Genomic DNA, 15,120 nt, shown 5'->3' with positions numbered 1-15,120 from the left:
TGCTATTCACCCCCAGATGCATGATTATCTGAGGCATGTCATCAGATGGCCACCTTCTTGTAATTCATAATGGTTTGTGCTCGCTGCTTTGCTTGGGCGTGCTAGATCAGATCCAGATGTAGAGTCAGTGCGGCAATAATGGCTCTATGTAGTTCATAAAAAATTTTCTCAAAAAGCGATGTTTCAAATGTAACAAACAGCTGAATGCGGTGTGAACGCAAGGGGACCAGCAACACTGCTGATATAAAGTGATGATGGTCGGTAAAGCAACTGGTCAGGACGTGTTTTTCTGGTGAGTCTGCAAAGCTGCCTTGGTTGATTTCAAAAAATTTGGCTGTAAATTTTGTTTTGATTCTCATTGGCCAAAGAGAGGGCCACCTCTCCCTGTAATTACTCTATTAAGGGAGGAGCTCCAGATGCGGCCATGGAATAGACTAGAGATTCCAGTAGATGAAAGTCAGGCAGGTGAAATCTTACGGTCTTGCTCTGAGCTCTCGCTTGAGGGGGATCCTAGCACCAGCAGCTAAATACTTCATAGATCATAAGTTTCCTAATTGGTAAAAAAGGGTAGAACCACCTCTCTTTAAGGTTCAGGAGGAGCTCCAGATGGCGTCCCAGGTAGCATCTCAAACCCTGAATCTTGGATCTTCTCAGGTACAGAGCTGCAGGGCTGTGAACATCCACGTCTCTCTCTCTCTCTCTCTCTCTGTGGCCTCACTCTGACTGTGATTTTCTTTTTTCAGATTAAATGAATACAAATAAACTTAATTACAGACTTCCAATGGGACATACAGCCAATTCAGAATAACCTATTTTTCGTTTCACACTTTCATGCAACTTTTTTGCATGCAAAAACACACTATTATGAATTATTGTTACATATTCAATTTTTATACATATTTTGAACATATTTATCCTCATATTTCATCATATAATTATGAATTATTACTCAGTTATGAATTATTACATACATAAATTACTCAAATGACATAATTTCCAAAATAAAGCATTCAGACTGATTCTATTAAACATTTATGACATGTCATAAATCATTTGACTGGGGCCATACATCTCTTTTTGACACATTGTATAGCTAATCCTTCATTGCATTTGACATTTCACACAGGACACCTCATGCAGCAGATTAGCACCTTTAAAATCCTTAAAATGAGCTACAGCCCAGAAAACTTTGGATTTCTATTTATCTGTGTACACAGAACCAGGGCTGGACTGGAACGCAAAAAAAGTTAAAACATATGCACATATTGGTGAAAATTCCTTAAAGCAGTAGTAAAGCTAAATAGTACATAAAAAAGATAAATAGAGTCATTTGTCACATAATCACATTTTCTGTTTAAAAGATGCATTACTTGGAATAATTTCACAAGATAGAGATTCTCACCTTACAAAGTAATTTCTTCAGTGAGATACTCTTCTCTGCAACTCTATCAATGCTACCATTATCAAAAGCCACAAGTATGTCCTTTTCCCATCAACATACAGATGCGTTCAAGATGTTATGATCTGTAGTGAGAGTATGGAGCAGGTGGAAGTTTACACTGGAGAGAAGAGGAATGAAAGTGAATAGAAGCGAGACAGAATATATCTGTGTGTGAATGAGAGGCGGGTTGGTGGAAGAGGAGGGATAGTGGATTCACTGGACAAAGGATGTTGAACATGGAGATGTTAGACAGACGGAAAAAAGAAAGACCAGAGAAGATTCATGGATGTAGTGAATGAAGACATGTGGAGGGTTAGTGTGACAAAATAGGATGGTAGAGTCAGGTTGAGATGGATAATATTTTTATACAGAAGAACTATTTGTAGATTAAAACAAAACATATGGAGGCATATTTGTGTTTAAAAAGCATCTTTATTAAAATGCAAGTTGAATAACTTGCGTGACAACCTCAGGACTGACTGCACATCTTTAAGCTGCAACAAAAGAATAAAACATGAGGATGCAATTGTGTTAAAATAATCAGTCAGGCCTAAAAAAGTACTGAATTAACTGTATTGTCAAATACTGTATTGTGTTGAGATTGAACAAATATTTTAAAAATAACTTCAATTCAATTTTGTGTGAAATGTGGTGTTCTCGCTATAACAGTTTGTTACCTGCAGCTGATGGGTAAATGTATTCAGTCTCAGCCTGGTCACCTGAGAGAGAAAACAAAGTGGAAAAATGTGACTTGCTGTGTTTTTACAACACGTTTAAATTTGATCCTTCAAATTCTGTTAACTGCTGTTTGTTGTACAGCTACACTACGGAGCAACGTGTGTCAGTGTGCTGTTGCAGTGAAGTGAGTTAGAATTGTACTTGGCTGGTAGTAGTCATAGATTTTGATCATGGCTGGTTTCAGGTTCTCCACTCGAAGTTCTTCTATGACTGTCAAGCTGTAGTTCATGGGCATGTCCTTTGGTAACTGAACAGATTTAAAAACAGGAGACACACTCTGTAACAATACAAACATTATCATCTGGTATCCCCACTGTGATTATCTCTCACCTCCTGTAAATACACCAGAACATGATCTTCTGTTTGTTCAACACGATCCACCAATGGGGCACCTTCGAGCTGTGAGGAGACAACAGTCTCCTTATTATTATTTTATCTCATCATAAACTGACACATGGTAGCAACATTTCTATTCAGCTAACAACTGCAACAACCCACCATCTTTAAAGACACTGCATTTGGGACAAATCCAGAGAGCATTTTGATATCCAGGATCACCATGTTGGTAGTATTCTCCTTTCCACTGTACCTGTGTTTGAACAGTTAAAAAGTGATTGCACTGATGTGTATCCATAGATGCCACATTTCCAACACTTATCCCACAGTGGTAAATAAAATTCCCCTAGCACATATCTAATCTGTTAAATACTTACAGGGATTTCATTGTCAGAGTGAGCTTGCGTCTGGATTCACTTGTTGCATCAACCCCTGATTTGACCTCCACGCTGAGAGTAGTGACATCAGTGGGACTCGGGATGTTGTAGTGAACAGAAATCTGCGAAATAGTCAACCAAAAGAGGTTTGCAGTTTATAATAATAGTAATAATAAGAAGAATAGAAATCTGTTTGTGGGTGTCACACCAAATTTTGATAATTCCCCACAGGACATTTAGTTGTTACAGTATATCTCAACTATATAAATGTTTTTATGTTTGTTTTGCATTTATGTTAAAAATATAGTGGCGTCACATTTTAGGGGACTGATTAAAGTTATGAAATTATTTTGGTGGTTGTGGCCAGAATATTATGTACACTAATTGTGGGCAGAAATGTCATGTTGATTTGGAGTTTCTTTCATCAAAATATTTAAAATTGAGATAAAGGCTTGGACATGAGAAGGGATCTGGAAATAGAACTGCTGGTTATTTACTTAAAATATGCCAGCTAAGATGGTGCAGGCATGTTTGCAGGATGCCTTTATGACACTACCCTCTGGAGATTTTCCAGGCAAATCCAACTGCGAGGATACACACAGTGTAGCTAGACCTTCCTGGAGATATTATACATATTATACATGTCATCTGGCCTTAGTGAAATCCATGATGAAGAACAACGACAACAACAACAAGAAAAAAAAATACATAGGAGGAAAAGGAATGTTTGAAATCATTTCCTTAGTGGGAAGCCACTGCATCCTGAATTTGGATAATTTGAGCAAATACATAGATGGATAAGCAAATGTGCTTTTCTGAGTGCAAACACATTTTTTCATCATACTTCTCTATTTGGAAAAAGGAACAAGCAGGATGCTGTCACTGACCTGCACTGACACACATGCAGTGCCCTTCACCTCCAGGCTGTATCTTCCTGACACGCCCTGCATCGTCTCCTCCTGGTAGAGCAGTTTGTTGCCCGGATTTACATCAAATGTCAGCTGACTGCTGTCAGACTGAACTGTCACTGTGCTTGAACCCTCAGGACTGAACACCAGAGTGGAGTACAGAGCGAGAGCCTGAAGAGCCACCACTGTGTCCTACAAACAAAATCACAGCTACTACACATACTTACATATATATTTATATTTTGTATTTTACAGGACAGCAACAGCAAGTAAAATTTCAGCTTCTCTCAGATACGTTTTTATTTATCCCAGTGTATATGAACTCAAAGGTGAGATTTAAGCTGTTTGGGTGGTGTAGCACCTGAGTGGAGGAGAAGCCTCCATAGTAGTTCTGCTGGCCAGTCAGCCACCTAATAATGCCAGAGGCATAACCCAGGTCGTCAGCAGTTGTGGAGGCACTGAGTTTGGCCAACAGCACATAAGAACTGATTTCCACTGACAGGGAGGCTGATGTTTCTGCTGCTGTCTGAGACCAGTACAGGAAACCTCCTACAAACATACAATAAAAGTTACACTTATGGTAATAACACCTGAATGATTTCCTGTTAGATGGTGACTCACCTTCCCTCACTGCAACTGTGTCTAAGTGCTGCAAAAGGTGAGCGCGGGTCTCCGTGTCTCCTGCCAGGGTGAAGACATAGGCCAGCAGAGCTGTAGTGTAGGTGTTGCTGAGGTCATTGATGGACTCCCTGAGACAAGCCAAGCTATTATTCACCACAGGATCCTTTAAAAGATCGAAAGAAGAGCCCTATGAAGACAAACTGAACAACGGACCAATTCACCCTGCCCAGGAGAGGACTAGGGCCCCACTCTGGAGGAGACCCGAGGGAGACTTTCTGGTATACTCCATAAGGAAGACTAAAGAGGCAACATGGGTATGGCCTCCTGTGGCCCACTGTGCCTTGGATATGCAAAAGGTGCCAACTGCAACATATAGTCAAGGTTTGCCAGTATCGTAAATTTCAGTCGCCACCTCATCCCTCTCCACAACAATAAATCCAACAAAATGCATTCTTGCAGAATGACAGGCATACATAAAGCACATATGAAACAAAACCAAGAAACACATCCACATTTTCAGAAAGGAAAATGTGGATGTGTTTCTTGTGTTTAATGTTTGGACAATTAAATACTTATAAGAAACACTTATTAAAGCACTTTCTGCTAAGTGGACAAAAGCAGCTTCTGACACCATCATTTTCTAAGATAAAAATCTTTTGGGGGGATTTAAGAAATTGTGGGATTTTCTAAGGACATATGTCACCCAACTTGATCATTTCCCTACAATGTACTTATTTTTTAAACTTTATTTTCATGACTGGAAATAGAAATAATGCTTTAACAAATTTCTTTTTCACCTACAGTGTTAGATTCGTATTGTTGATTGTCATTTATGCTTAGAAATATTTACTCATATATGCTTAGAGTTTATAGTCGATGTCATATTAAGTGGGGTCTGATCCTTACTAGTCTGCAAAGACTTTGGGGTCCTTCTCTTATTGTTTTGTGGTATGATAGACATATCTATATCTGTTTTAGTCTAAGTGCCTTTTGTTTAGATGAACTGCTGGACTTCCAGACCATTGACTGTAGAAAAGATGGACAACGCGACACCGCCTCCTACCATTGTGCAAAAATGAAGCCGAAATATCCCGCTTGTGGAGGCTGCCATCTTGCAAATTTGGAGCCAGAGTCTGCACAGTAGACACCCGCTGGACATGACCGCAAACACGCCCCTCTACACTTTTTACGTAGCCCGGCGGCTCGAGTTTTTTGCTGGTTTACTGCGACTGACGACTCGTTTAATTAAGGTAAATACAACCATGTCACTGTTATAAAAAAAGACACACATCTTATCGTCTTATAGTTCTAAAAGATCAAATGGGATCACATCGAGTTTACTCACATGTTGGGATATATTCATTTCCAAGAAAGCAGCAGTGATGTATGCACTGAGAGTCACTTCATCAGACACACCACCCTGGTGAGTGAAACCAAGTTATTTCTGTGTGCTGCCAGAATTTCTCTCCGCACAGAATTAGTATCAGTGTCCAGCTAAAGTATAGACTTACCTTCATTCTGTTGTTGAAGAGTTTGCCTGACTTTTTAAAACAGCCATTTGTTTGTTGTTTATTTTCCAGCCATGTCTTAGACTCTTCAATAATTCTTGGATCAATGTAGACAAAAGACTGAGCTTTGGCAAAACTTCTCATCACAAAAGCAGTCAGCCTGACATAAAAAAGCACCCAAAAGAAAACTTCCTCATGTTTCAAAATTATATCAAAATGTGTCACAGTTATGCCATTATAATGTGAGTTGATTTTCTCCATGTCCAGAAATAAAATGATAATAGGATGGGAGATTTAAGGAGTAAATTTCACCAACAGGCTCAGTTTTGTTTCTGAGGCAAATGGAATATTAAGGTAATTATTATTTTCACCAAGTGTTTCCTGTTCCTCTTCCAAATGTGGTGTATGCGCCTTCATAACTTTTGTAGTTCAGCTGTCTTTGGTAACCTGTAACAACAGGAAAATTACTCTTAAATAGATATTCTATTCATAAACCTTTGATTTTAGTCTCACTATGAAACAAACACACTCACCACTGGTCAGGAAGTTCGCAGCTTTTTTCATGATGGCTGGGGTGAGCTGCTGTGTGCCTTTCAGGTACTGGAGGATGTAGATGTTGGGGGCTAGAAGAGCCATGTTCTGCTCTCCACATCCATATGGCATCCGGAGCAGTCCATCCAAGTTCTTCAGAGCCCGGCCGAGGATGTCACCTGATCAGAGGCACTCAGTCACTGAGACAGAACATACAACGTTCGAACACTTGAACTGCAAATAGATTAAAACTAGTAAAGAAGTTAAATATTTAGAAAAATACAGCAGGTTATATAAAAACTGTATATACTAAATTCAATTTTTTTGCACTTTGTCATTGGAATGTAGTTTCTAAACTATTTTCTAAAAGGCAAAACTGTTGGAATCTCATTTCAAAGCATGTTTCAAAACCAGGCAAAAACAATGCCAGTCCAGTTGTATTTGTCTTTTATATTAATTCACTATTGATTGAAAAAATAAACTTTTTATATTTCTTTCTGGATTAATCTAAACTCATTTAATTAAAAATGATCAGGTTTACCCAGGACTGATACAAAAGTGCGGGCAGATCCTTCAATCATATTCTCAGGCAGCTGTATCTCAGTTTCCTCTGTCAGTGTGTCTCCTGTGTACAGACAAACAATCACCATACAGAGAGAAGCTTAATCAGAATGTCAGTACCAAAATAGTTTCAAATCAGCAGGTGGTCACAGCATCATGAACTGTAACAGGTCATATGAGAAATCAGACACCTATAATTAAACCTATAAGCACAAAAAATATTATTAAAACAATAACAACAACAACAACAACAATAAGAGTACTATGAGCGTGACCTAATATTTCCACACAGATGTGTCCAGACTGACTCTTACCAAGCGTGTCAAGTTTGTAACATAGTGTATATATGAGATATAACTATAAATATCTCATATATAGTTGAGATATACTGTAACAACTAAATGTCCTGTGGGGAATTATCAAAATTTGGTGTGACACCCACAAACACCCTTCAACAAAAACTCAAAACTGGAATGAATACGTGGCACACATCTTTAATGACTTTAAAAAACAAGACTTGGGTACACAAGAGATTGTGTCTAAATGTCGAGCCAGAATTATACCATTAGTTTGTTGATGACTGCCAAAGACATGTGGTCAAGGTGCAACTTGACAAGGGATATTTAGCTGTCATGGTTCTGGGTCATTTTGACCCAGTGTTTTTGTTATTGTGTATTGTGGTTTATGTTTTAGGTACATTAGTAGTCTTAAGTTTAGTCTGTTTGTCCATTTAGTCTCACTTTGTGTTGTTGTCATGTGTGTCCCTGTCTGTGTGTCTGTGTTTATATGAGTTTGTGTGTCTGTGTGTGTGTTTTGTTTGCCCTCCTTGTGTTTCATTCCATCTTGTTTATCCATGTTCCCCTTTCTCTCATCCTCTTTGTCTCTTGTGCTCTCTCGCCCTCTCTTGTTAGCTCGCTCACTCTCCTCTGACTTTCTCCCTCTCCTGTGCCAAGCTCGTATGTCAGTCTTGCATTCCTTTGTTTCCCGTTTTATTTTGACAGTCTCACGTTTCCATGTTCGGTGTGTTTAGTTTTGCATCCCCTGTGGCGTCACGTTTATTTGTGTCAGCTGTGTTCCCCGTGTATTTGGTTGGTGTATAAACTAGAGATGGCACGATACCACTTTTTTATGTCCGATACCGATACCGATATCATAAATTTGGATATCTGCCGATACCGATATGAATCCGATATAGTGTTTTTTAATCAACAAAACTGTTTTTTTAAATATCTTGCTGCATTTTGCAAGTCTGCAAGTTCATACTCAAGTTTAAAACAACAACTACACTAAAGCTATTCTGTTATACCTGTATACAAAAAAAATATTTCATAGTTCAGCAATACTGATCAATCTAATAAACTTAAACCTACACCATCCTCCCTATTCTGGTATTTTAAAGAGTACTTAGCGTAAATATTAAGCAACCTAACTAATAGGGTTCCAACTCCCAGCAACAACAAAAATAAATAAATAAAAAATAGGGAACCACCCCTCACGCGCCACCTCATGATGCTTAATCAACGTAATCAACCTTAATTTGATGCAGTGTGAAAAAAAAATGCACAGAAATCAATTATTTTTCAAGAAATATTAAATAGATTCAACATCTTTCTTCAACAAAATTGCAGACTGCACAGATGGTACCTTCCCAAAGTAAAAAGTACTATAGCTTACTAGGGTATATTAGACTTAATAGTCACTATATACAGTAATTGACTTCTATTCATTTTACATCAAATTAAAACTTTGGGTGTCAGATAATTATTTATTAAAAGCTCGACATTTTAAATGAGAATAAGAAAGAAAAGTCTGTCTTTGTGCCCCCTTTTCCCTGTTAATGCCCTATCGGCCCCCCTGGCTAAACTTTGCTAGATCCGCCCCTGCACAGTTACCAGCCGTCAGCTACGTAGAAAAAGATCCTGGTGTAGAAAGTAATATTAAATAAATTCTAACAAAAGCTTATCAAGCTTAAACGTTCTGCTGTTGTTCAGCCGCTGGTTTCCTCTTTCTGGTGCAAAGTGGGCCAAAAACAAACAAGAGAGACGGACTCGCGACAGAAAAGCCGATCAGCAGTTTCACGATTGAAGTAGCAGCAAGAAGAGGCAGTCGCTTGTTAAGCTTAACGTGGGAATGCTTTACAAACATTCAGAGATGAACTTACACACTTGCTTTACTTCTCTCGGGGATAACTTTGTCGGAGATGAAATGCCGGGTTGCTAGCGAAGCTCCACATGCTATCCAGACCACCGACAGGTCCGGCATGCCACAGCCGCTCTATCACGTGATGCATACTGCTCCGACGTGCTAACGTTCTGAGGTGAGTTACGGCGTGTTGCAAGTTTTGTGAGGTGCTTTCGTGATATTTAATGGATCGGATTACATTTTTTATTTTTCTCCGATATCCGATCCAGTAATTTGGGTCAGTATCGGACCGATACCGATACGTAATATCGGATCGGTCCATCTCTAGTATAAACCACACCAACCTTTTGGACAAAGCAGCCAGTTGGATGTCTTTGTCATCTCAGTCCCCTCAGCCTGAGAAAGAACAAGTTACAGTTTCACCTTGGTGAGAAAACAAGTTTTCAAATGCAGAATGTTTTTCATCCTGTGTTAATGGCACCAACCTTTACTATGAAGGATTTTGTGACCACATCAATGCGGCCTCTCTCTGGTACTCTCACAACCTCATTATCACATGAAACATGGGATGGCACTGCCTCAGCAGACACAGTCACATTCACAGCCCCTAAAAGAGGACAACAAACATCATTTTTCTCAACCCTGTAAAGTCTTGCACATTAAAATATTGTTAATTAGATAATCTCACTGATTTTGTAGATACTGAAAAGAGAAGAGGCATTGACTGAAAGGACATTTACACCGGCGTGGATAAAAACTTGATCCTTACCTAAAACTGTTGGAATCATGGTCCAGCTCACAGTCTTGCGCTCCTTAGCACACAAACAGGATGTGTACTGCTCACCGGAAAGAGGGGTGAGGGTATAATCTGAGGAAGGCGTAGAAAAGACTGTGACCTGCACAAAGAACAAAACAGCGGGTTGAGTTTCTAAGTCAAAGAGGAATTCAATGTTTTCTTGTTACTCTGTGAGGACAGAATACTTTCAGCTATTGCCTCATTCACCAAGAGTCGCTTCACATGTTTTGATTTGGTATAATTTTGCACTGAATATCCTTCCTGATACTTGATGGGAAGTGTGTAAATTCAAATTCAAATTCAAATTTTATTTGTCACGTACACAGTCATACACAGTACGATATGCAGTGAAATGCTTAGACAACTGCTCGTGACCTAAAGAAAAAAAAAAAAAGGAAAGGGCTATGAATAAGATAGGAAATAAATATGAAAAATTAAAGTGTAAATTTAACTAGGAAGGAATAAGATATAAAAAATTAAGGTTAAAAATGAAATAACTGTACAACACAAATTAGAATGAAGGGTAAATTTAACTGGGAAAGAATAAGATAAAATATATAAATTAAATTAAATTTACACCACTAATGTCATGGTACTGGCTCTTCAACCCAGTTTTTTTTTTAGTTATGCTCTCGAATTATTTATTTGTTTGAAAGACCTTGGACTGATGTTCAGAGTTTTTATTAGTTAGTTTTGAGTTCCGGATTAGACTTGTGTTTCTGTGTTATTTTTAGTTCTCACCTCTTGTTCAGTCGTGTTTGTTCCCCTTTTTGTCCAGTCTGTCACTATCTTGTGATAGTGTTTTTTGGTCTCTCTGGGTTCTGTCTCAATGGCTGTCTGTGTTCCTTATCTAATGTAGTTGATATGTCTATTTTTCTGCAGTCCCTCTGTTACTTCCTGTTTTATTTTGATAGTGTCTTGTCTCATGGGTGTGATGTTGACTTTTGCTTCCTTTGTGTTATTAGTTTTGATTCAAGTCAGCTGTGTTTCCACGTGTCTCCACTTCCCTTAATCACCTTTCTATTCCCCACTGCATCGTCCTTCATTGTGGATGTATTCTATTAAATTAGTGAATTCCTATCCTGCCCAGTCAAATAAAGCTGAGATTTTGAGTTTTATTCTGTCTGATGAGTCCTGCATCAGGGGCCACTTCATAACTATCTGCAAAGTCTATCAGCATGCTAACATTTGTTGACATTTGTAATTTTTGATATAGAAATATTGATCACCATGATGCAGCTGGTCAGGTAGCTGAAGACAGTTGCCTTCAGTTCAAAGTGCTCCCCACGGATGATGGAGTAGGGCATGGTGAGCTCGAGGAAGAACGGCTGGAAGACCTCAACTTCTTGACGAGGAGCCAAACCAAAACCCTGAGAGGACAAGCAGAAAGCCTCCGTCTCCCAGGTCGTGATGGTGTCAGGGACAGTGAGGGACACATCCTTTGATCCAGACTCTCTGAATCAGCAGATTCAAAATATGCACATTGTCAGGTGGTGATAACACAGATTAGCCAACAATGCAAATGACAGTGTAGCAGTCACCACGTTCATAGACATTTTATATATAAAATAGACTCACTATAGACAGACAGACAGACAGACAGACAGACAGACAGACAGACAGACAGACAGACAGACAGATAGATAGATAGATAGATAGATAGATAGATAGATAGATAGATAGATAGATAGATAGATAGATAGATAGATAGATAGATAGATAGATAGATCGATCGATCGATCTCCAAAAACTAAGACATACCCAACTTCCACCAGGTCCCAAATCCAAGTCTCGGGGAAGAAAGCACGGACAGTTTTCATCGGTCCTTCTGATGGACCTAAAGATCCTCCAGAGTAACTTGAACCCACTTGTAATTTAGAATCATAAAAAAAAAGAAAAAAAATGAAAAATGAAAAATAAATACTTAATCAGAATGAATAAGAAGGTGTAACACACTGCTTTGATTTTGGGAACTTTTTTATGATTTGGAATTTGCAAAGCAAATCAAAACAAAAATATCACCAAAGGGCATGAACTCGTATTCTCTTCCCATGAAACTCAGACATGAAGGAATTTCGAGCAGCAGGTTTGTTGCCACCTTTAATCCTACTGTCTAGACACACAAACATCACAGAGTTAATTGCAGCTAAAGCCATGAAAAGCATTATATTTATCATCAGCTGATATGCTCTGGAGTTTTACTGTTAGCTGGATGCAAAATCTGCAGATGGAATGCTGTTGTAACTATACCAAGTTCACCAATGCTGCAGAGAAGGACTATTGTTTGTCATATATTACATAGTGTAGTAGAATATTATTTATTTATGCAACTATTAAGACTCACCTTATGTGGAACATTTGAAACAGTCAAGGTGCAAGGCCAACATCAAGAAGCTGGATCCGTGGATCCAGTGAAACACATAACACATGCTCATGGAAAATATTTATATATTACCTCAAAAGCAATGTAGGCTTCATTATCTCCTTTAGGTGACCTATATCTTCTTGTTCTCACTTTCAAGCATTTTCTTGGTTCTCGTAGCCGATATGAGAAAAAAGATGCTTTCATGACAGGCAGCAAGTTAAATATCTAAGAAAAAAAATGGTTCAAAGAAGTTCAAACAATTGAGAAAATCAGATTAAAGATCTATACTTATATGAACCACATATGTAGTATTTACAAATGATCAGATCACTATTCAATGTAAGGTTTATACCACAGCTGTCATAAATGAACAGGATTGGTAATTACCAAAATCAATTTTTATGGTTCTGTAATTCTCAGGACTGTGTGGAGAAGAGAGAGCCAAATGCAGACTATGGAGACAGAATTGAATTTTTAACAAACGTGAGCCTTTTATTCTTGGCTGTACAAATAACAAACAAAAAGCAAATGGAGATAGAGTTGAAACTAACAAGACCTAAACTGGGGGAAAAAAATAAGCACTAAGTACCTGGATGTGAAGAAAAATAACATGGAACGTGAAGCCCTAAGCCATTAAAACCAAGACCAGAAACGTGAGTGGCGAACAGAGAAACCGACAAGTGACAAAGGGAAGCTCAAATTATAACACACAGCAGGATGATCAGGGAAGTCGAAGCAGCTGGGGAACATATCAGACACACATCAGGAACTAATCAGACATAACAGGACAGGGGAAGCAAGAGACTGTCAAAATAAAACAGGAAGCACAACAAACATGGAGGCGAACACTAAGACACGCAGGATTAAAGCTGTGACCGGGGGAGAAATAGACATGGGGACATAACTGACTGGGGGGACAGAGAGAGAACACAGATCACGAAGAAAAGAGTAACTAAGTGAGAGACGTGGAACACAGGGAAAACACAGAATAAGAAAATTAAAGACAAGAAACTATAAATATAACATAAGTGTCCTACTAGTTTCCTTCTATCGAGCCACAATCGAGAGTGTGCTGGTCCACCCCATCTTCGTGTGGTACGCTTGTTGCACAATAGCCGATAAGAGACTCCAGAGGGTCACCAGAACTGCAGAGAAGGTGATCGGCTGACCACTCACCCCCCTGGATTCTATTGCCAGCTCTAGATGTCTCTCCAGAGCCAGGGCTATCTTAAAAGACCACCTCCATCCTAACCACCACCTCTTCAACATCCTGGTTCAGATCCATCAGATGCAAAACCAGCAGACTAAAGAACAGCTTCTACCCGTGGGCTGTCAGAACCATTAATGCAAATTAAGAGTGTGAACAGACTTCATTCTGTCGCTGCTTTTGACTCTGTTGTTGCCATTCCCTATGCAATATTTTGGTGTTTCCTTTTTCTGAGCAATATTTTGGCCCCTGTGCAATATTCTAGCAAATGTGCAATTACCACCCCATCCTTAATGACCACAGCCATTCCACTGTTATTTATTTATTATATTATATTATTGCCCTTGTACATAACCCCAAAAGGTTTCTGTAACTCATACACCGTGCATATAGTGTACTAATATTGCTGAACTTATATTGTTTTTCTTCTTTGAATATTGTTTTCTGTACTTTTGCACCTTTGTGGTCTTGCTACCTAATTTTGCCGTGCAAGAGCTGCACAATGACGATAAAAAAAAAGTTCTTCTAAGTTCTAAGCAGAAAACAACTAAGAGAACCAGAACCATGAATGACACTAAATATAAGAATATTAATAAAACCCAAAAACACATAAACACTGGGTCACAGTCCCAGGACCATGACAGTAATGGTTAATATACCAGTATGAACAAGCTCTTTAATCAAAATATTTTTAATGCTAAAATATAAATACTATTGTTATCTCTGAAAATACATTTAAAATTATCGTTATATACTTGAATTTCTGAACAGAAAAAAGCATTTTAAGTTGAGTTTGCCAGCTGAAATCTGGGTATAAAAATGTGAATTCAGTTTGTTATTTGACAGTGTTCCAAAATATTTATCTTTTTCCCCTTTTTATGACAGGTAGCCAAATAAATGTTTTAATCACTGTCTCAGGATGCTTTATAACAGAATAAGTGTTGAACTGTATTAATAGTTGTTTTATACAGTTTTATGCAGTATTATACAAAAAAGAAAACAAATAGAGAAAAATAGATAGAGAACAAAACCTCTAAATGACCAAAAAAGCCTATCTAGAAGCAAGATTTACAACTAGGCTGTGCAAGTTGCAAACACCTCCACGTGGTTATTTATCAAAAGTAAGATTTTAAAGACTTTTTTGTTCACCTGAAAGTTTATTTTATACCAACCATGCTTAAAGTTATACACAGGTCTTGGTTCAACACACCAGTAAACTGAATAGATGCTATGGTTACACAGCAAGGAACTGCCATGAGACAGGTTAAACAGTTGTGAACCTCATAGTTGATCTCATTCAGTTTTGATTGGCTCTTCAGATGCAGGAGAATCTCTGTCTTGGCAATTATAGAACTTCCCCACAAATTAAGATCCATGTTGCCTTCATATAATGTCTGCTACTTATGACACTAGAAGAGACTGAGGCTACTCCACACTAATGTGTTTTCGTTTGAAAACGCATTGTTTTCTCTGTTTTGGCCCCCCGTCCACACTGAAATGCTGCGCTTTCCTCTAGGAAAAACGCAGCGTTTTGAAAACGCTCTTGAAAACGCATACATTTAAAAACGCAGCTGTCCTGTCGCAGTGTG

General features: G+C 38.5%; 1 protein-coding gene across 1 annotated transcript in view; it reads right to left on the bottom strand.

The window, feature by feature from the left end:
* Positions 1-1,853: 1,853 nt before the first annotated feature.
* Positions 1,854-15,120, bottom strand: part of LOC146714603 (alpha-2-macroglobulin-like) — a 31,877-nt gene continuing 18,610 nt past the window's right edge. The window contains exons 14-34 of the mRNA XM_085451005.1: positions 12,415-12,549; positions 11,982-12,072; positions 11,721-11,826; positions 11,189-11,414; positions 9,933-10,059; positions 9,649-9,770; positions 9,508-9,559; positions 7,002-7,085; positions 6,463-6,639; positions 6,301-6,376; positions 5,933-6,089; positions 5,767-5,841; positions 4,422-4,584; positions 4,162-4,349; positions 3,780-3,992; positions 2,893-3,014; positions 2,678-2,768; positions 2,510-2,578; positions 2,321-2,426; positions 2,119-2,160; positions 1,854-1,935 (exon numbers count right to left, since the gene is read on the bottom strand). Of these exons, the coding sequence (XP_085307131.1) occupies positions 1,931-1,935; positions 2,119-2,160; positions 2,321-2,426; positions 2,510-2,578; positions 2,678-2,768; positions 2,893-3,014; positions 3,780-3,992; positions 4,162-4,349; positions 4,422-4,584; positions 5,767-5,841; positions 5,933-6,089; positions 6,301-6,376; positions 6,463-6,639; positions 7,002-7,085; positions 9,508-9,559; positions 9,649-9,770; positions 9,933-10,059; positions 11,189-11,414; positions 11,721-11,826; positions 11,982-12,072; positions 12,415-12,549 (2,427 nt within the window). The 3' untranslated portion in view covers positions 1,854-1,930. The remainder of the gene's footprint in view (positions 1,936-2,118; positions 2,161-2,320; positions 2,427-2,509; positions 2,579-2,677; positions 2,769-2,892; positions 3,015-3,779; positions 3,993-4,161; positions 4,350-4,421; positions 4,585-5,766; positions 5,842-5,932; positions 6,090-6,300; positions 6,377-6,462; positions 6,640-7,001; positions 7,086-9,507; positions 9,560-9,648; positions 9,771-9,932; positions 10,060-11,188; positions 11,415-11,720; positions 11,827-11,981; positions 12,073-12,414; positions 12,550-15,120) is intronic.

Source organism: Copadichromis virginalis, linkage group LG3, assembly GCF_057382275.1.
Source record: "Copadichromis virginalis isolate Kocher_CV1m ecotype Utaka linkage group LG3, C_Virginalis_male_GT1.1, whole genome shotgun sequence".
NCBI lineage: Eukaryota > Metazoa > Chordata > Actinopteri > Cichliformes > Cichlidae > Copadichromis > Copadichromis virginalis.
The sequence above is the reverse complement of the archived record's forward strand: the minus strand, read 5'-3'. Positions and strand labels throughout refer to the sequence as shown.